Source organism: Herpailurus yagouaroundi, unplaced genomic scaffold (genome assembly GCF_014898765.1).
Source record: "Herpailurus yagouaroundi ecotype Mexico unplaced genomic scaffold, PumYag 140, whole genome shotgun sequence".
NCBI classification, from domain to species: domain Eukaryota; kingdom Metazoa; phylum Chordata; class Mammalia; order Carnivora; family Felidae; genus Herpailurus; species Herpailurus yagouaroundi.
Window position 1 is genome coordinate 48,694,142 of NW_024412395.1, and position 22,646 is coordinate 48,716,787.

At 37.3% G+C, this 22,646-nt stretch overlaps 1 protein-coding gene across 3 annotated transcripts in view; it reads left to right on the top strand.

Annotated features, from left to right (window-relative positions):
* The window catches only part of LOC121030650 (xin actin-binding repeat-containing protein 2-like), a 74,342-nt gene that overhangs the window by 46,043 nt on the left and 5,653 nt on the right, over window positions 1-22,646 (top strand). For 2 of the 3 annotated variants that reach the window (XM_040475277.1, XM_040475278.1), the window contains exons 4-8: window positions 5,248-5,358; window positions 5,936-6,008; window positions 6,936-7,066; window positions 7,716-17,025; window positions 18,930-19,063. In XM_040475277.1, coding sequence (XP_040331211.1) covers window positions 5,248-5,358; window positions 5,936-6,008; window positions 6,936-7,066; window positions 7,716-17,025; window positions 18,930-19,024 — 9,720 coding nt within the window. In that variant the 3' untranslated portion in view covers window positions 19,025-19,063. The remainder of the gene's footprint in view (window positions 1-5,247; window positions 5,359-5,935; window positions 6,009-6,935; window positions 7,067-7,715; window positions 17,026-18,929; window positions 19,064-22,646) is intronic. The other variant, XM_040475279.1, reaches the window with a different exon arrangement.

Sequence of the window (22,646 nt, forward strand, 5' to 3'; positions counted from 1 at the left end):
TGCTCAATGTATTCTGTTTCTAGATGATGCCTAACAACCCTTCAATTTCATTAACTCAGAGAATACTAATTCACTAAAAATAAATACATCCGTCCATCCATCCATCCATCCATCCATCCATCCATACATACATACAAACTAGTCTATTTAGCACCATGAAGATCATTTTATAAAAAGGCTATCTGAGAATATATTTTTCTGTTTTGAAAGGTTCTTTCCCTTTCTGTATGTTTGTTGCCTTTGTGCATTCTTTGTTTTCTTGGTACAGGCTTCTCCTCCTAAGATGCCAAATACTCCTTATGGCATCACAGCACTGCCATGTTCATCCATAAATGTTCTGATCACTTGCAGTGTTACCAAGGGGCCTCTTTCTGAGAACACTTTGTAAAGTGATTGACATGTTATTGTTATACACATCAGCTTCAGTAATTCTACCAATTATGAAATGTTCAGTATCAAATACTGTCAGCCAAAATACTAAAAAATAAAATCAGAGGATTATGTGGAAAAAGTTTAGAATCTCAATTTTTAAACTAGATTTAAAATTATAAAATTTTTACACTCTTGGAAAAAAATATGACTATTTGCCTATGCACTTACTCCTTGATATTTCAGGGCAAGGGGGGAGGGATCATCTACTGTCTGCCAGATGCTAAACATTGAGATTTGAGGATACAGGAGTTTAGTTAAAGGAGAGATTCATATTATAAAATAATGGCTATAAAATGTGATAGACAGGTAATAAAGATATCTACAGAGAGGATGGAAATACAACAAAAAAAGAAGCAGGAATACGTAACTCTCTATAGAAGTTTTCTAACAGAAAATAATTTTTGAGTCGTGATTTCAAAACTGTATAGTGAATGTGGAAAAGCCTTAACCTGAAGCTCAAACCCTAGGGAAATCAAATTTTATATTGTAAATTTTTTAAACAAATTTTTATTAAAAAAAAAAAGAAAAACTCATGGCAGAAGAAACACATCTGAATTTGAATATATCCAAATCTAGAGAAGCAAAATATATCAATAGAAATTGTTATGCTCATCACTTAAAAGGAAGAACTGATTATTCTTTCAAACCTTGAATCCATTGACATTTTTGCTAACATAAATAGCACATTTTTGGTATTATGTCTGACAAAGATACAAATAGCATTAAAACATCATAACTATTTCTAGATTTATTAAAAATGAGATTAGTGGTGGGTAAAATAGCTAAATTATTGGCATTGAGCATGAACTTTTTTTCCCACCATAGTGAGGCAGTTACTATGCACTATTTTGCCAAACTTGCATCACATTTTGTTTTATTGGGTATACTCCTAAAAGTCACAATAATAATGAGTCACCATAAAAAAGTTGGTCCTACTCTTTCTTTACTCATTGCGCTAGAATGAGTTTGAATTTTTAAATTTTTTTTAATGTGTATTTATTTTTGAGAGAGGGAGCGCAAGCAGGGGAGGGGCAGAGAGACAGGGAGACAGAACCTGAAGCAGGCTCTAGGCTCTGAGCTGTCAGCACAGAGCCCAACATGCAACTCAAACCCATGAGCCATAAGATCATGACCTGAGCCGAAGTCAGAGGCTTAACTGCCTGAGCCACCCAGGCTCCTGAGTTTGAATTTTTATTGGTACAAATGTACGACATTTTTTCCGATAATGATAGTAAGTTGGGTAGGCAGGATGTGATGTCTTTCCTGTGCTGGAGAAATCTCCTTAGAAGAAGTATATATATCAAGGGTAGCTTTTTGTAAGATACTTGTCTAATATGTGAGCCAACATCAGATTGGTATGAGCTATGCAAACATCATATTATTTTGTGGTTGTGCCACATTCTCTTCTTTAAATTCCAGTATTAGAAGACATGTATCATTCCTTTTTCTATAAATGGAGGGATGAAATGAAAAAAAATTAAGTGTAATTTAGTGACTTACCCAATATTATGACATACCCAGTAGAGGAGGGAGTTAGTACAAAGTCCCCATTTCTGATTCCTGGTTAATCCATCTGTGAACAACTGCATTTTTGTCTCTTGCAGCCTGAGCTATATTTGAATTTAATATTCAGGAACAAATTTTATTAATTGTTTTGTGTGAATTTATGTATGGTGTTCTTGCCAGAATTCTTTATTACACTTTATTTGTGTAATTTGATTTCTCCTGAGCATCATGATGACCCATTATTTTACCTAACCCTGTACTTTGTAGACACAGCAACTGAGAAGAATGGAAGGCATATTTAAAATCCAAACTTAACTAGCTGCAAAATATGAAACACAGTAATGATAGAAATAAAATCTTGGCATATTTTAAGATAGATTGTATATAAATTATAGCAACCTGGGGGCAGTAAAATTGATATATGGACAGTAACATACCAAACTAATGTAGCAATTACAGTTCTATTTAGTAATAGCACATAAGTAGAAACTTCCAGCTCTAAACAAAATTTATGTACCCTTGTACTCTTTATGTTGTGTCATCTCTTACAAGAAAACATACTTAGATATGATAGGCATGGATTGTTTTTACTCAAGTAGATACACATTAAGTATAAAGTGCCCAGAAAATGGTAACTTTCAAAATATTTCAAAATTACATCTATTTACTGTTTTTTACTCCCAGTGCTTGCATTTGTCTTACATACAGATTCAAATCACCAACTCTACTCATTCAACCTGATGATTAGCAGCAAGTATAAGAAGCTAAAATTTCTATAGGTTCCAGGCAAGGTTGTCGTTGTTGTTGTTGTTGTTGTTGTTTTAATGTCAACTTGGTGTCACTTATTAGTGAATAATGTGAACAGTGACCAACTCAAAAGTACCTGTCCCAACTAAAAAGGTTGACCACTACTTACTTTGTTCCAGCAAGTAACTCCCATGTTGAAATGTGAACCCAGTGTTGCTGGATCTTCAAAATTTTCAAAAGCAGGCAGAAATTTTGATTGTTGTAGGGATTAACTAATTCCAGTTTTAAAACACCAATAAGCATGTCTCTGGTCCATAGCTTCTCACCTGGAACTAAGTAGAGACATGATTCTATAGTAATGGATCATGGTGCCCTTCAGTAAGGATCTTGGTACTGTTCAGGTTCCCACTGTCCTTTGCTTTTTCATTGTCTGTTTAATCTGTATCATAAGAAAGCCATAGAATATTTCCTTTAGGGGCACCTGGATGGCTCAGTTGGCTAAGCGTCCAACTTCAGCTCAGGTCATAATCTTGCGGTTTGTGAGTTCAAGCCCCACATTGGGCTCTGCATTGACAGTGAAGTGCATGCTTGGGATTCTCTATCTCCCCCTATCCTGCTTTCTCTCTCTCTCCCTCCCTTTCTCAAAATAAATCAATAAACTTAAAAAAAGAATATTTCCATTATATCTTCATAGATGGAAACGCTTGTCACAGTTGTAAACAATGATCATGAAAAGACCATGCATTTTTTCTCTTTGCAGCCTTCAATGATTGTTATTGTTCCCTGCAGCCCAGTGTTATTGATCTCCTTAAATAAAACTTAATTATGCAGAGCTTCCTATTAAATCAAATTTTGATTATTTGAACTTAATGGAAAGGATATGGATTATTTATTTTCTATACTCCCTCTTGAGAAAGTAAAGTACATGATTTGTTTGTTGTTCCATCTCATTTCTAGAACATTCTCTGGCAAATAGAGTGTTGAATGAAATCAATTTGTTAATATAATTTTGTGATTTTAGTCATTCATTCATTAAGTAAACTTTTCCTTAAGAATATCCAAACTTTTTTTCTTAATTCTCCTTCCTAGAAAAGTAAAATAAGATTGGATCATGCTATATATCTCTAGGCAGATGTCTGATTGCTGCTTGGTTAATCAGAACGTTTACCCTGTATACCAAATACCCTTAGAGGGAAAAAGTCCACTAGCAAAAAAACAAAAACAAAAGAAACAAGTTAAGTTCTCATTAATTAATTATAAACTTATTTTTAGTCTAAAGGATTAGAATTTGACTGCTCAAAACTATTTAACTTTGTGTAAAAAAAATTAGTGCTCATATTTGATGAAAAATAATGGACCTTGGCTCACCTGACTATTTTCTACAAAGACAAATTTTTAAAAATTAGACCTCAAAAACAGTATTTGATGGTCATGTAGATATCAAGATAAAAGTGAACTTCCAACTTCAAACAAGTTCAAATTCATGTGTTCTTAGAATCTCTTCATATCCTTATTTTTTGAAGTTAAGATTTTTAGCAATATGCCAAATGACTCATATCAATCAATCAATCATATACTTATGTCAGATCACATTCTATAGTAACAACAGGGCTGGATCACCAAAATTAATAGGAGCATCAAAGTATCTGATTCAGCCAGGGTCGCCTGTGATAACTTAACCAAAATCAAAAGTTGCCCCATGCATGGAGAGAGACATACATACTAGCATAATATGGTCTGTTTATGTTGGTTACATTTAATGGTTATATTCTTCATTTGAACTGTGGATGTGTCATCAAACTAGATGGCAAACTTGGAGACTAGAATGTCTTTCTGTAAAAAGTTTGGCTGAAAAGTCTTTCTGAAAAGTTGGCTGATAAACAACAAAATACATTTGTTTTCCATAAGGATTTGCATTTTTGTTTTGAGATTCATCTTTCTCATATTATAGCTTACTAAGGGTAGTAAGCAGAATAATGGCTCTTGAAGATACCCATGTCCTAATCTGCAGAATCTGTGAATATATTAAGTTACATGGCAAAGGAGAATTAAGATTGCAAATAAAATTACAGCTGCTAATCAGCTGACCTTTTGACAGGGAGAGAGTCCTGGATTACCCAAATTGGCCCAATGTAATCACAAGATGGAACAAGGGATTGGAAGAGAGAATCAGGAATGGAAGTGTGAGAAACCTGAGCAGGAACAGGGCCGTGAGCCAAGGAAAATAAGCATGCTATCTAAAACTGCAAAAGCCAGGGGAATAGATTCTCCCCTAGAGCCTGCAGAAAGGAATGCATACCTTCTAACACCTGTCACCACCCCCAGTGATATCCATTCAGGGATTCTGACCTATAGAACTGTAAAATATATTAAGTTTGTGCAGTTATAAACCAATCACTAAGTTTGTAGTAATTTGTAACAGTAGCCAAGAAAACTAATACACTGAGGAACTTTAATTTTTTTCAGAAGACTGTCACTAAAATTGCATTAATAAAAAAAAAAAGTTAACATTTTCAAACTTTTATTAAAACACGGTGTATTTCTTCATTCATTTCCTTTCAGGAGATAATCCACAGCAGCCAAGTGGACATTTCAAGAAGCAGCCAGGAAATGGAAAGAAATGAACAAGCAGCCTCCAAAGCACACAAAAGTGACGTTCCTGAAACAGAAATGGTAACTACTTAGAAACACAATACTTTCTCATTTCCAAAACTGTGTGGAAATTCTAACCTCATTGTAAACAATTGCTTTTAATGTCCTTTATGTATTTAATACCAATATACATCAGCATCTATTTCCCCATTTTGGCACTGATGTTCTTTGAAAAATAAAATGATCATGCTAAAATTTTAAGTGCACTTTAGTTGTCAATTTATATATGTTCTGTTATACCATGAGCCCATGTATTAAAACAAGGGATAGAGGGGCACCTGGGTAGTTCAGTTGGTTAAGCATCTGACTCTTGATTTTGGCTCCCAGGATCATGGGGTCACGCTGAATGTGACCCTGCTTAAGATATTCTCAATCTCTCTCTCTCTCTCTCTCCTCTGTCCCTCCCCCCTGCTTGCTCTCTCTCCCTCTCTCTCAAATTAAAAATTAATTAATTAAGGGATAGAAGTTTAGTTAGCATCTCTCAAAGTGCACTGACTTCTTGAATGAAAATCACTGTGAAATGAAGAATATATATGCAGTACTAAAATAACTGACTTCTTAAAAACATTTATTTATTTAAAATTATCTTTAAACACAGGCCTCTCATCTTGAAAAGCACACTGAGGAAATAAACCAAGCTTCTCAGTTCCATCAATGTGTTCAAGAAACAGGTGAGAATCTGGTATTATTTGACCCCAGTATGCCTTTCTCCTACTCATGTGTCTGGGTTTGAATGGAGGACTTCCAAAGCATAATCCCTCCCACTAAGTACATTTAATAACTATGACTCACAGTCCCAAAGGAGACAAAGTAGTATTTCTATACATAATTAGGTTCTGCCTATGGTAACAGATGCAATAAGCTTCTAAAATAGTTCACTGCCCATCAGTCTTATGAATTCATCCTAAAAGCCTAGAAGGTGATACGCCAGTCATCTCTGAATTGCTTTTTGCCTCGGGCACCTACAGTAAAACTTAATGTTTATCAAGTTCCCTAAGAACAGAAATGTTATCTAGATTGTATTACTTTCAATAACAGATTTTAACACTTCTAAATTCAGTTTTCAACCTACATACATGAAATTAAACTATAGACAAATCTGTACGAGTTTGCATAAGACAGGTACAGGCTGTCTTGCCCATAAAAGGGGAATGAGAAGTTTTGTTGCCTTGAAGAGCTAAAAGGGAAGATTTAAGCCAATTGTGACCCAATCATTACTTGAGTCTGTCTGTATTTTGGCTTTATTTTGGTTTTGCAAAGGAAGCAGGTATTCCTTTTCTGTCCTTCTGGTGTGCTTTTCTTGTTTTATAACTTATATTATTTTTTCCTAAGCATGAAAGTAAAACATGCTTGTAGAAAACTTGAAAAATATATACAATTAAAATAACAGTTCCTTCAATTACAACTTCTTGTCTAGAAATAACCACCACCATTGTTCTCCCTATATTTCTTGACACTAACTTACATAATGAAATGGTGCCATATGCATATATTTGTACCTTGAACCTTTTCATTTAACATATATTGTGAGAAGCTTCCTTCTCAAACATCATGTTTATTAGTTACATAACATCCCTGGTATTCTTTTCTGTTTGCAGTCATTGATACACCTGAGGATGAAGAGATTCCAAAGGTTTCAACAAAGTTTTTAAAAGAGCAATTTGAAAAGTCTGCCCAGGAAAAGGTCCTTTATTCTGAGAAAGAGATGACCCCAGCCAAGCAGATTAAGGTAAAACAATATCTCTATATGGAAACATATTAAATGTAAAACCAGATGTAAATGCATAGCATTTTCAAATTATTGAATGTTTTATGTGGTTTTTCAACTAAATCTGGAGCCATTACTTTTTTTCCCCCATAAGGAGAATATTATTCTACATGAGAAAAGCAGTAGAGTTAAAACTTTTCTCACTAAAAAAAAAAAAATAGGGAAGAAAAAATTATATATGCTCTAAAGTTTAATAACTAGCATTAGATAAAATAATAAAGTCAATTTTAAATGTCAGATACTCTGCTTAAAATTCCCAGGAAAACAAAATAATTCTCAAAAGTACTTTAAGACTTTTACTGTTATCCCTCTAGATTACTCAGCACAGTATATTAAGTAAAGGAGGAAGAAAAATCAAGATTATGTGTAAATGTTAAAATACTGACTTGTTGATGTATTGAATGGGGAATAGAACCCTAAAAGCACAAATGAATTATAGGAAAGATAGTAACAAAACTGAATATTGCTTCTAAGTAGGTCTTTAAAAGGAGTCTGTCTTCTGCTGTTTCCAAAGGAGATATCATAGCAAGTGGACAGGTAAGGGACAGTGCCTAGGAAATCTTCACCACTACACCCATTTTTATAAGATTTGACTTTCTTTCCCTTCAAGATTGAAAGTGAATATGAAGAGAGTTCAAAACCATCATCAGTTGTGGGTCCCTCTTCTACTTCTTGCACTTCGACCAGCCAGAGGAAGGAAACATCAACCACAAAACATAGCACCCACAGTGCCACTTCCTCAACTCTAGCACAAGTTAATGCCACCCCTACGGGAAAGACAGAAGAATTTCCTCCTCCCCCACCTGAAATATTTCAAGCTCCAATAGATGCGACAGCATTTTCCCAGTCCCCTGAATTCCCCAACCCTCCTAGAACACCACCAGTACCCAAAGAATTATATTCTAAGCAAAGAAATTTGTACGAATTAAACCGTTTATATAAACACATCCATCCTGAGTTAAGAAAAAACTTAGAAAAACATTATATCAGTGAGGTTTCTGAAATTGTCTCTAGTCAAGTGAACCCAGGGAGCTCAGTTTTAGCAGATGTGCAACAAGCCCGGTATGTTTTTGAAAATACAAATGACAGTTCTCAAAAAGCTCTGAACTCAGAAAGAGAACACTTGGAGTGGGATGAAATTCTGAAGGGGGAGGTGCAGTCCATGAGATGGATCTTTGAGAATCAGCCATTAGATTCCATCAACAACGGCTCTCCAGATGAAGATAACATCAACGGGGGCATTGCTGATCAAGAAATCATTGCTGGTGGTGATGTGAAATATACAACGTGGATGTTTGAAACCCAACCCATAGATGCACTGGGTGATCATTCTTCTGGCATGGAAGAAAATGCTGAGAAAATTCCTGAACTAGCCAGAGGAGATGTCCGCACAGCCCGATGGATGTTTGAAACAAAGCCATTAGACTCAATGAATAAAATGCACCAAGGTCAAGAAGAATCAGTGGTAACCACCATAAAGGACATCACCGGTGGGGATGTCAAGACTGTGAGGTATATGTTTGAAACTCAACATCTGGATCAGCTTGGACAGCTTCATTCAGTGGATGAAGTTCACCTTCTGCAACTCAGGTCTGAACTCAAAGAAATTAAAGGAAATGTGAAGAGAAGTATAAAATGTTTTGAAACTCAACCATTATATGTTATTAGGGATGGTTTAGGTCAAATGCTAGAAATTAAAACTGTTCACAGAGAAGATGTTGAAAAGGGAGATGTGAGAACAGCACGTTGGATGTTTGAAACACAGCCCTTGGACACAATTAACAAGGATATCACAGAAATTAAAGTTGTCCGAGGAATATCCATGGAAGAAAATGTCAAAGGTGGGGTGAGTAGGGCAAAGTGGTTATTTGAAACTCAACCTTTGGAGAAAATCAAAGAAGACTCAGAAGAGGTCATCATTGAAAAGGAAACAATAATAGGTACAGATGTCTCCAGAAAGTGTTGGATGTTTGAAACACAGCCATTAGACATTCTAAAAGAAGTTTCCGATGCAGATCCTCTAAGATCTGAAGAGATAATAGGGGGTGATGTACAAACTACTAAGCATCTATTTGAAACACTTCCAGTAGAGGCTTTAAAAGATAGCCCTGATGTAGGAAAACTTCAAAAAATTACTGCCTCTGAAGAAGAAAAGGGGGATGTTAGACACCAAAAATGGGTTTTCGAAACCCAACCTCTGGAAGACATTAGAGAAGATAAAAAAGAGTACATACGAACAGTGAAACTTGAAGAAGTTGACAGAGGTGATGTAAAGAATTACACACATATCTTTGAATCAAACAATTTAATTAAATTTGATGCATCACATAAAATACAGGTGGAAGGAGTCACGAGAGGTGCTGTAGAGTTAAATAAATCACTCTTTGAAACAACACCACTATATGCCATTCAAGATCACCTTGGAAAATATCATCAAGTAAAGACAGTCCAACAAGAAGAAATCCTAAGAGGTGATGTACGGAGTTGTAGGTGGCTCTTTGAAACAAGGCCCATTGACCAGTTTGATGAAAGCATTCATAAATTCCAGATAATTAGAGGAATATCTGCTCAAGAAATACAGACTGGAAATGTGAAGTCTGCTAAGTGGCTATTTGAAACTCAACCTCTTGATTCAATTAAATATTTTAGTAATATGGAAGAAGTAGAAAGTAAAACTGAACAAGCTACAGATATTGTTAAAGGGGATGTCAAAACTTGTAGATGGCTTTTTGAAACCCAACCAATGGAGTCTCTTTATGAAAAAGTTTCATTAATGAGTGACTGTGAAGAAATTCGTAAAGGAGATGTCAAAGCCTGCACTTGGCTCTTTGAAACTAAGCCTCTTGATACCATAAAAGATGACTCTGAAGCAACAGTCAAATTGCAAACTGTAAAACAGGAGGAGATCCAAGGTGGGGATGTTCGTACAGCATGTTTTCTTTTTGAGACAGAAAATTTGGACAGCATACAAGGAGAAGAAGGAAAAGAAATCAAGGCCGTGGAAATGGATATCCAAGCCGGAGATGTCTCCAGCATGAGGCATAAGTTTGAAAATCAGTCCTTAGATTCTATAAGTTCCAGTTCAGAGGAAGTTTTGAAAAAGATCAAAGCCCTAAAGACTGAAGATATTCAGAAAGGCAATGTTTTAAATTGTAGGTGGCTTTTTGAAAACCAGCCAATTGATATGATAAAAGAGAGCCAAGAAGGTGATGAATTAGTTAAGACAGTGACAGACATACAAGGTGGGGATGTAAGGAAGGGGTGTTTTATTTTTGAGACTTTTTCTTTAGATGAGATTAAAGAAGAATCTGACTGTATCAGTACCAAGAAAACAATTGCTGAAGAAGTAATGAAGGGTGACGTAAAAAGCTATAGAATGCTCTTTGAAACCCAGCCACTCTATGCAATTCAAGACCGAGAAGGGTATTATCATGAAGTGACAACAGTTAAAAAGGAAGAGGTGATTCATGGAGATGTACGAGGAACGAGGTGGCTTTTTGAAACAAAACCATTAGACTCAATTAATCAGTCAGAGACTGTGTATGTTATTAAATCTGTCACACAAGAAGACATTCAGAAGGGAGATGTTAGTTCTGTCAGATACAGATTTGAAACCCAGCCATTGGATCAGATTTCAGAAGAATCACGTGATACCGTGTCCACTGTAGACTATATTCAAGGTGGAGATGTAAAAACAAGTAAACAACTTTTTGAATCTGAAAATTTTGATAAGAATACATATATAAGAACAGTAAGTGTCAATGAAATACAAAAGGGCAATGTTAAAACATCTACTTGGCTGTTTGAAACGCACACTATAGATGAACTGAGAGGAGAAGGGTCAGAATATGAAAATATCAAAACCGTCACCCAGGAAGATATACAGAAAGGTGATGTTAAGCAGGCAGTATGGCTTTTTGAAAATCAAACTTTGGACTCTATTAAGGAAGCAGATGAAAGCACCACAAAAATCATCAAGGAAGAAATCCCTCCTTCTGATGTCAAAACAACTACATGGCTCTTTGAAACTACACCCCTTCATGAATTTAATGAAAGTAGGGTAGAGAAGGTAGAAATTATTGGCAAGAGCATTAAGGAAACATTGGAAGAACTCTATTCTCAAAAAGTTATTGAGGCTCCTGGAATTATCATTGAAGCTGATGAAGTTGGGGATGTTCGAATGGCAAAATACAAGCTAATGAATCAAGCCTCTCCTGAGATACAGAAAGAAGAAATTATTAGGGTTGATCTCAAAAATATAATGGTGAACCTACTCTCCAAACGAGACTGTACAAAAAGGGAGATTTTGGTTAGTGAAGAAGAGAAGGGAAATGTTAATTTGACCAAAACTCAATTATTAAACAGATCAACAGAATTTCATGCTGAAAAAGAAGAAATAGTGAGTGGTGATGTACAACAAGCAATAAAAAACCTGTTCTCTGAGGAAAGATCTGTAAAGAAAGGCATTTTAATTCAAGAAGATGAAAAAGGAGATATTAACATGACTATCTATTGTCTTCTTCATGAAAACACTGGTGACACAATTGAGCGTGAAGAAGTAATAGGGGGTGATGTGAAACGTACCATTCATAGTTTGCTATCTTCCATATCAAACAATAAAATATCTGAAAGGGCTAAAATCGATGCCTCTGAGAGGGGAAATGTTCAGTTTTTCACAACATGCATAGAAATTGGAGCTTTGGATTATCTTAAGCAACTCCAGACAGGGTCAAATGAAACACTAACAGCTGGGAAACAAGAAAGAGAGGAAGAAATAATTGGTGGTGATGTGGAGGGCACAAAACTGTTACTGAAGAAAAGGCAATCTCGGGTTGAACGTACTGTTAACGAAACTGACATCATCCCAGGAGATGTGCAGAATACAGTTAAGGTTTTTATGACAGAGCCTCAGACTACATTTTGCAAGACACCCAAAGAAGAAATTATAAAAGGTGATTTGAAATCAACCCTAAATTCCCTCAACCAGGCCATAAGTCAGAAAACAGTAGCTAAAACAGAAGAAATTATAAAAAGTGACATGCTGGCCACATTCAAGTCACTTAAGGAATCAAGCCACCAATGGAAAGAATCTAAACAACCCAATGCCATCCCTGATGATATTGAGAAAGCTATTGAATGCCTTGAAAAGACTGCAAACACAAGGACAGAAATCCTGAAAAAGGAGCTTATCCGAGATGACCTTGAAATGTCATTAAGGAATCTGAAAAAAGCACAGAGAGCTTTTAAAGACGTGGATAAGAAAAGTGTAATGAAAGAAGATGTGAAGGCGGTGATGGTAGGTTCTTCAGAAGAGCAGAAAACAAAGATTCATCAGATGGCCGAACAGAGGGACAAAAAAAGTGTTCTTCAGCCAAGACCAGGACCTTTTGAACCAGCAGCCAGGTGGCAAGGGGGAACAGATACTTCCAATCAAACTACAGGCAAATCTTGTCATGGGAATTTAATAGAAGAAAGAACTGAACTTAATCTTCCAAAAGCCCCAAAAGGCACCATAAAGATTGTCATAGATCGTGAACAAAACAACGACGCTCTTGAGAAAAACCTTAGAAGACTATCTAATTCACACCACAAAGCTAGTAAAAATGTGTTGGAATCAGGGGACAAAATGGGTGTCTGGATGGATACCACAGCAGAGCAGCATTTTGGTGATGAACATATGAGCAGACAATTGACCTCAACTGTGTCAGCTAAGGAAAATCTAAAAACTAAGGAATCAGAGACAGTGAGAGAACAGAAGAAGGATGCGGTCTTTAACTCTACCCAATCTGTTGATAAAACAATTGGAAGGCAACAGACTCAAACTTGCGAACTGAGAAATGACCACCAGAAGATTGAGTCTTTCTCTGTAAAGAGTCTAAAAAATACCAAACAGACTAAAATATCAACAGATAAACAAAGCCCTAAGCCCAGTCCAACCCAGAGTCTAGTCAACAAGACAGTTGTGGAAACTTGCGAAGTTTCGGAGGACTTTCAGAAGCAAACTTCGTTAAAGCAAGAAATACAATGTTCTAGTAAAGGTATAAGGAAGAACATGAACCCTCAGCCAATTTTGCCTATAGATCAAGATATATCAAATACAACGGAAGTAAAAGTCTCCCCAAAAAGCCACAGTAAATTTAAGGCAAGTGACAAAAAGCAGGCTGATGTTCATCTGAAGAGTCAGGACTTTCTAATGAGGACAAATACTTCCACAGACTTAAAAAGGGCAATGGAAATGTCCTTTAATTCAATCAGCTTTAACCCTGAAAATAATTTAAAAGAAAGTGAGTGTTCTCTTCCACCTCCATCTCCACCTCCTGCTCCACCTTCCAATGCGTCGTCCGAAATTGAATTTCCTCTTCCTCCTCCACCTCCTTTAATGATGTTGCCTGAAAAAAATGTTTTTCCTCCCTCACTGTCCACAGAGATGATAAAGGCTGAATTTGAAAGTTTCCCAGGCCTCCCTCTTCCTCCACCACCAGAAGATGAGAAATCTGAATGTCTGTCAATGTTTCCGCCACCTCCCCCTCCTCCAACCCCATCTCTTAAATCATCGCATCTCCTTCCCTCCTCTGTTCAAGAAAAGCGAAGTGGAGCAATCATACGATATTCCCAAGAAGAAGCCTCAAGTTCGCAGCAAACTCATTCTCAGGCTAAAGTCCTAACAGGAAAATCGGGAGTAATTTTGCCACCTCCCACATTCCCCAAACCCAAATTTTTCAAACAGATGGAAGATAAAAAGAATCATGGTTCCCCAAGAGGTGAATTGGAAAATTCCCCACCAGATATGGAATGTAAAGCCACTCCCTCGAAGGATCAGAAAAAAGTAATAATGGTGACTAGCAGTGAACACACAGAGATGAAGCAGAACTTATCTAGAAATCTTGATGAAAGCAAACAATTATCTATGGACTCTAAAAGATCTCTCTCACAGACAGTTCCAGAAACTTCACAACCCAAGGAAAACACAATAGCACCTCTGGTAAAATCGCATTCATTCTCAGCAGGCTCAGGACAACAAAGTCCAAAACCTTATATGAGAAAATTTAAGACACCTTTAATGATTGCTGAAGAAAAGTATAGACAACAAAGAGAAGAGCTTGAAAAACAGAAACATGAGAGTTCTTGCTACAAGATAGTCAAAACAGAAAGCTCAAATCAAAATATGTCAGAGTTGAAAAAGGAAGTGCTGTTACAAAAAACAAATGAGGTGGTTCCCCTACCCGGAATGGACTCTCAAAGTCATTCTCAAGTACTGGGAGTGGGCGCGGATAACCCGCCTTCCACAACACCAGCGGTGACGGTTGCTGCCGAGGGGCGCCAACGTGCTCTACCAGCCTCAGAAGACAAAGATACCATGGAAAAGGAGGTTTTACAGAGCTCGAGGGACACGCTACAATCTATATCAGCTTGTGAAATTAAACAGAGTCACCAGGAATGTAAGACACAACAAGCACAACAGAAGTATGTGGAGGAGCAGTTGCACTTGCCCCAAAGAAAACCAGTTTCCCCAAGTTTCACAGTTAAGAGTACCAAGCTTCCAACTGCAGATCACAAATTAAATGAAACAGACCACATCTATGAAAGCCATAAAAAGCAATCTGAAGTTGATGTTCAAACCATTAGCAAACGACAGTACCAGAAAACTGAGAAAACTGAAGCAAGCACTGAATATAGTAATAAGCAATCTGTAGCTGAAAAATATTGTCAATTACCTAAGAAGGAGAAAAGAGTAACAATCAAATTGCCTACAGAACCCACAGGGAAAAGCCTTGAAAATAAACTCAATATAGTTCATGAGAAGCAAAGAGAATATAGAGAATCTGAGAGCGGGAAACTTCCAGGAAACGAAAGAACAAATCAGGAAGCATCAATGACTGGTCCAAAGGAAGAGAGACTAACAGTGGAAAGAAAACAAGAACATTTGAATAAATCGGCACAGAAGGTAGTCAAGCAAAAGGTTACTGATGTACATCTTGATTCACAGACACAGAATTTTCGGCAAACACAAATACAGACTTCCGAAAGTCAAGTTGAACATAAAAAATTGCCCGAGCCGTATAATAAGCTGCAGGAAGAAAAATGTCTTGGAGTCAAGGGCATACAACAGAAACAAGTCTTTTCTAATACTAAAGATTCAAAGCAAGAGATTACACAGAACAAATCTTTATTTTCCTCTGTGAAAGAATCCCAGCAGGATGATGGAAAATGTGCTATAAATATATTGGAATTCTTGAGAAAACGTGAAGAACTACAACAGATTTTGTCTAGGGTAAAACAGTTTGAAGCAGAGCCAGATAAAAATGGCCTTAAAACATTTCAGACACTGTTAAATATTATTCCAGTATGGCTATTAAGTGAAGAAAAAAGACAATATGGAGTTTGCATTGCTATGGAAAATAACATAGAAAAAATCAAAGAAGAAATAACGCATATTAAAACTCAAGCAGAGGAAATGCTTATGTCCTGTGAGGATATAATTCAAACAGCCATGATATCCTCCAAAGCAGGAAAGCAGAGGCATAAACCCACCAGCCTTAACGAAACGTTACCTAAAATGCCTAATGTTAGTGAACAGCAAGAAAATACGATTGTAGAAAAAACAGAACACTGCCAAGTAGCAACTCACCATGAAGCAACTGCTCACAATCATGTGAAAACCCATCAGGAAATTAAATTAGATAATAGTAAGATCTCTCCTCCCTCCTTAAAAACACGCCCACCGTCACCAACTTTTATAACAATCGAGTCTACTGCCCGGCGAACAGAAACCTCTACTAAGGATGAGCTCTCTCAGTCCCCTAAAAAGGACAGTTTTACCGAACCATCGCCAAGAACTCCCATGGCACAAACATCTAGAGTTGGCAGAGCAGATGCGTCCCCTCCTCCGCCCAGGAGTCGCTCTGAGCAGCTTGTCAAACTCAAAGACACCACTGCAAAGCTGTCCAGAGGGGGCGTCCCGTGCACATCAGGAACCCCGGTTCCGATTGTGGAGAAAAGGTCTGAGATCATCGCGTCTCCTGCAACACTTCGTCGTCAAATTAAGATAGAAACCCGTGGTAGGGACTCTCCACCCACAATCACAATACCTATAAGTGTAAACCATGTAGATAGTGGTTCCTTCAGAGGATCCATGGAAGCTCAAGAGGAAGTTAGGCAAGTGGAGAAAAGGGCGACTTACTTTCACAAAGACGCTGGGAATTCCGCGCAGCGCCTCCTGCCGGACACTGAAAGTTTTGACGCGGTGGAAGTCATCCGCAAGGTCGAAGGGCCCCGCCGCTCAGAGCACACGCAGAGGTTTGAAGCCGCCAACCAAACGGTCCAAATGGCTGAAAATTTCGTGAGTGACCATGAAAATGAAATAAACAGATGGTTCAGGGAATTTGAAGATGGCCCAGCTTTTGAAGCAAAGTCAAATAGAAGAGTTTATACCAATGGAGAAACAAACCATAATATTAAACAAGAAAGTCATTCGTTTTGTAAGGAGGAATTTGGATTAACATCTCTAGAAAATACGAGTTTTACAGGCTTTTCTTGCAACCATCCTAGAGAGCTACAAGAAAAAATCTCTGTCAAGCAGCCCAGCGTCCGCTCTGAAACAAGGACACTAAGTGAACATTTCTCAGGTGTGGATGCATTTGAGGGCCAAGTTGTTGGGTCGAGGATGACGGTCTCTTCATCACATAGCTCAGAAGCTGGCAAATCTGGCTTTGACTTCAAGCATGCCCCGCCAACCTATGAAGATGTCATCGCTGGCCATATTTTAGATATTTCTGATTCACCTAAAGAACTCAGGAGGAATTTTCAGAAGGCATGGCAGGAGAGTGAAAGCGTTTTCAAAAGCCTGGGCTGTGCAACCTCAGATGCTTCTGCCACTGAGATGAGAACCACCTTCCATGAGGACTCTGCATTTATCAGTGGTAAATGAGAGTGTGCAGAGTGTGAAGATTAACCCGCTTAAAGGCACATGTTCCATAGCTAGGATGGCTTGCAGTTAGAAGGGTGCTTGGCAATAACCAAAAACTAACAGCTTTCCCTGGTGGAGGGTCTCCTTCTCTTTACAATGCTCGCTCGCTCTTACTGCTTTCTTTTCACAAAAGCATCTAACACAGGATTCATCTGCACTGTGTGAGAATAACAACATAGATTGATTGAGACCTGTATTTGTCAAGGTAAATAAGACGAGGTAGAGCAGCAGATACAATCATTGTTGCTGTGATAGCATTGACAATTATATGTAACAGTGTATTTATTAATAACGGTACACAAATAGCACATTATTTATATTTTTATTAAAAGTTAATATTTTATCCACTTGTTTAAGACAATATGAGGTAATATCTATTGACCTACTATTGACATATTTTTGACTGCCAGATTTGAGTGGTGTTGTGTTTGAATTCAACACAGCCTGCTAATAACCCAAGAAACAATTTATACCCTTCATGTGTGCTTTCATGATTTGTATTGATTGATATCTTTGATGAAAATATACATATGGAATTAGACCTTTTGTATATAGAATTATTGTTATTAAATTGGATGAGTTAGTGTTTTCTAATGGCACTATTTTTATTCTATAACTAATTTCATTTCATCTTTCTTAAACTCCAAATGATAGTTCACTTGGCCTCATTCACACATGAACATGGACAATACATTTTAAAAATTTGACTATATTTAGAAGGAGGGAAATTCAAAACACATGGAGTTAGTACATATTTTTAACATCAGAAACACTTTATTTCTTTTTATTTATCTGCATTTTACAATTAATGAGGCTTTACAATAAAAAGATTTGACATAATTAATGTGCACCATTAATGTAGTCCATTCTTTTAAACAGATTGAAAGGAATAGGAAGTTTAAAAATAAAAACTGCTGAAACCAATAATTATCCCTCTATCATATTTGCAACATATGTGTCTAGTTTATCAGATTAATATGACTTCTTAATGTGCTTGCTTCTGGCATAATCAAGCAAAGCTGTCCAATTAATTTCAAATGCTCAGTTTCTGTTAAGATAGCTAAGAGCATGTAGAAAAGACAAAAAAGGAAAAATAAACCCACCCTGTGTTAAATATAGAAATATGTGTCCTACCAAATAAACAAAGGAGATCTCTTACTAGCTCAAATTGAGCATCGAGACTCTAAAATACACACTTATTTGTAAAAGGAACCCTGAACATATATACCTTTATATATAACTTATATGAAAGCTTAGTTCGTCTCATGGGATTGTAGGGAGGATCAAAACAGTACTGAGGTGAAAGTCCTATGTCAGTTTTGAACCACTGTCTAAGCACTACTGTGATTCACAGGAGCTGGCATCCACCTGAGCACCGCAGCAGGGGGCCACAGGGATGATATAGCCAGGGAAGAGGTAGGGAACATGTAAAAGGCAAACGTGAGAATCTGAAAAGCCCTACAATCTAAAGCCATTTAGATTGAGGAGAAATGGCCCTGAACGTCTCAACATATTCAGGAGTCTTGCTGTATTAAAGTTAGGAAAAGTTGTCACAGAGCCAACACGAAGTCATCAAGGAAATTATTTAAACAAATAAAATATCCTCAGCTTTAAGAGCTATGTAGGCACTCTGGAGAACTCTCTCCAGGATGTTTTAAAATGTGAAAATGTTGGGCATTGATGTTCCAGAACCTCACACCTGATGGTAGGATAGTTTCCACAGAAGCACTATTAGGACAGGAGTCTTACGAGCTTTTACTTTAACTGCATGGCTAGTCAATATACTGTTATTTGTTTTGGTTTTGCAGTGTGATTGAAGACAGCATCATATAACCTTTGGTAAATTTTTATTTTTAGAAGCTGCTGCTCCAAGACAAGGCAATATGTACACTTTGTCAAAAGACTGTTTATCCAATGGAGTGCCTAGTAGCGGACAAGCAGAGTTTTCATAAATCCTGCTTCCGATGCCGCCACTGCAACAGTAAACTGAGGTAAAATGTTCTGAGGTCTGTGGCACAAATGCTGGAGGAGCCTACAATATACTTATAACATCATGTCTCTAGAAGATACAACATTTTCTAGATCTTGCTGTCATCAGTTAACACAACTACAAAAGGGGGTGTTGTTGGGTTCTTTTTTCTCAGGATGGCAGTGACCTTTTCCCTTTTGAAATATTGCTTTCTTAATCAAATACAGAAAGCTTCCTTTTGTCTAAACCTGGAGATCACACAGATGAGAAAAATCAAGAAATTCTGTACAAATAGGCATTTTTGAGTTACCACTTGAGTCGGAAGTCTGGATTCTACTTTCAATCTTATTATATTTTACTTGAAAATATATTTATTAAAAATATTTTTAAGTTTTTTTATTCAAATAGAGAGAACACAAGCAGGGGAAGGGCAGAGAGAGAGAGAGAGAGAGAGACAGAGAGAGAGAGAATACCAAGCAGGCTCTGCATTGTCAGCACAGAGCCCAATGCAGAGCTCGAACCCACAAACCTGTGAGATTGTGACCTGAGCCAAAACCAAGAGTCGGTTGCTTAACCAACTGAGCCACCCAGGTGCCTCATTAAAAAAAACAAAAGTAATGTTTATTTATTTTTGAGAGAGAGAGAGACAGAGAGAGAGAGAGAGAGAGAGAGAGAGAGAAAGAGAGAGAGAGAGAGAGAGAGAGAGAGAAAGCGGAGGATGAGCAAAGAGAAATAGAGATAGAGGACCCAAAGAGAGTTTCTACACTGACAGCAAAGAGCACAACAACGCAGGGGTTGGACCCACAAACTGTGAGATCATGACCTGAGCCAAAGTCAGATGCTTAACTGACTGAACCACCCAGGCGCCCCTTATTTATCTATTTTTGAGACAGATAAAGTGCGAGGGGGCGCGGTGCGGGGCAGCATAGAGGGAGAGAGAATCCCAAGAAGGCTCTGTGCATCACAGAGTCCAATGTGGGGGCTCAATCTCACAAACTATGAGATCATGATATGAGCCAAATTAAGAGTTGGACACATAACCAACTGAAGCACCCAGGAACCCCCAACCTTATTTTATTTTAAGTAAGCTCTGTGCCCCACTTGAACTCAAGACCCTGAGATCAAGAATTGCATCTTCTACAGACTGAACCATCCAGGCACCCCTTAAGTCTAGATTCAAGATCATGAGTCAGAAAACTTGTTCTGTAAAGGGCCAGATAGTAAATATTTTCAATTTTATAGGCCATACTATTTCTGTCACTACTCAACTTTCCAGTTGAGTGGAAAAGCATCCACAGATAACTAAATGAACAAGTGTGGCTGTAAACTAATGGGCCCAGTTGTATTCCAGTAAAACTTCATATACAAAATTAGGTGATGGGCTAGAGTATACCTATGTCTGGGTATTGTGTCTAAATAAAAGAAGAAAAAATAAGAATGTAGAGTATTGTCAGTGTCAGGTAAGATATACTAGGTCTTTTTTGTCTTTTGTTTTTTGTTTTGTTTGTTCCTGTCTGTTGCAACAGAAGCACTGTATCAATACAGTAACAAATGCATTTTAATGAATGTGGCATTTGGTGTGGCTATAGTCTGAGACGCTGAAATTGTAATTATTTTGCCAAATCCAGTGTGTATCAGGCTATATCTTTCCTGACTTAAACTGACAATGTCAAACACCCTTTACTGCAATGTTCTTTTTCTTTGGTTTCCATGACGCCAGAGTATAATAGTTTCGTCCTACCTTCTGGGTGTTCCTTCTCTGACTCCTATGTGGGTGACTCTTTTCTGTCCATTACTGAAATGTTAGAGTTCCTTAGGATTCTGTTATGGCCATTTATTCTTCTGTTTATATTCTTTATATATATAGTTTACTGCATCCACTTCCATGACTTTAATCATCATCCATGTAGAATAACTCTGAAATCTGTACAGTAGCCCAGTTCTCTTCCCTATCAGATGCTTATATCTCAATGACTAGCATTCGTCTCCAATTAGATTTCTCACTTGTACACCAAATTCAATATGCCCCATTATTTTTTCTGTCTTCTGAAATTCCTTCCTTGACTTCTGGTCTGTATGCTAGTCTCTCAATAAATGACATTAACACTAACTCAATGACTGAAACATGAAGTTACCTTTCAGTCCTTCCTCTTCTTCATTCCCTATACCCAAGCAATGACCAAGTCCTATAACTGATATCCCATAAATGCCTCTTGAGCTGTACATTTTCCTCCATCACCACAGCCCAGGCATCTTCCAAGCAAGTGTCATCTCTCACCTGTACTAATGCAACAGTCTTTCTAGCAAATTAGCCTCCCTGCCCCCATTATCTCTTACCTCCATTACTACCAACAACTTGCCCCAGTACATGCTCCATGATGTAGTGAAAATGATCTTTCTAAAATGCAAATCTGTTTAAAACATATGATGGTTACCTCTGTCAAAGTAAAATTATCATCTTACTATGAATTAACAGGCAATTCAGAGTCTTACCCTAGCTCCTTTCCTAACACCCCTTCCTCCCATTGCATGTTACTTTTCATGAAATCTGAATTTCAGTTCCTCAAAATCATTATCTTTCTCATATCTAGTTGGTCCCAAATGTTATTTCCACTCCTTGTAGGAGTTTTCCCATGCCCCCTCTCCAGCTCTTCACCAGGCTAATATCCACTCATTCTTCAGACCTCAACTGAGACTTTATATCCTTGAAAAACCCTGCTTTGATCCCCACATATGGATTCAAGTGTCCCTCCTATGTGCTCCCGGAGCATCCCAGTGCTTGCCCCATTCTTAACACAATCTAATGTAACTGCTTTCCAGCTGTAGGAAATGTGTTAATGTTTGACTCTCACACCTAGTAAAGCCCTGACATTTAATAAGGACTGAAAAATATTTGATGACTGATATTTTAAAAAAATTTTTAGTGATTTTTTTTTTTTTGAGAGGGAGAGAGAGAGAGAGAGAGAGCGCATGAGTGTGAGGTGGGGCAGAGAGAGAGAGAGGGAGACACAGAATCTGAAGCAGGCTCCAGGCTCTGAGCTGTCAGCATAGAGCCTGACACAAGACTCAAACTTACAAACCATGAGATTATGACATGAGCCAAAGTTGGATGATTAACAGACTGAGCCACCCAGGTGCCCCCAGTGACTAATATTTTTTAAAAGTCATTATACCAAAAGCCACAAATATAGAAAAAAACAAATCAAATGTATGATTTAATAAATTATTATAAAGTGAGCGCTTTCTAACTAGTACCAAGGTCAATAAATAAACATTGCCAACAGTTCCAGAAGCTCCTTCCATGTGCCTCACCCAAACACAACCAGTTCTCTCTCTCTGAGTAAATAGTATTCTTTTTAATAGTTTCTTCCTTGCATTTTTATAGCTTTTTTATCCAAATATGCTTTCTTGGATATTATACTTTAGTTGTATTCATTTTTTAAAACTTTGATATGTCTTTTACATCTTTTAAATCTATAGGGTTTTCTATCCATTTCTTTCATTCCTTACAATTTATTTGTGAAGAACCTGGAATATTTGACCTGTAGAATTATCCAGTCTGGATTTGCTGATTGCTCACTTATCATGTAGTTCACATACTCCTT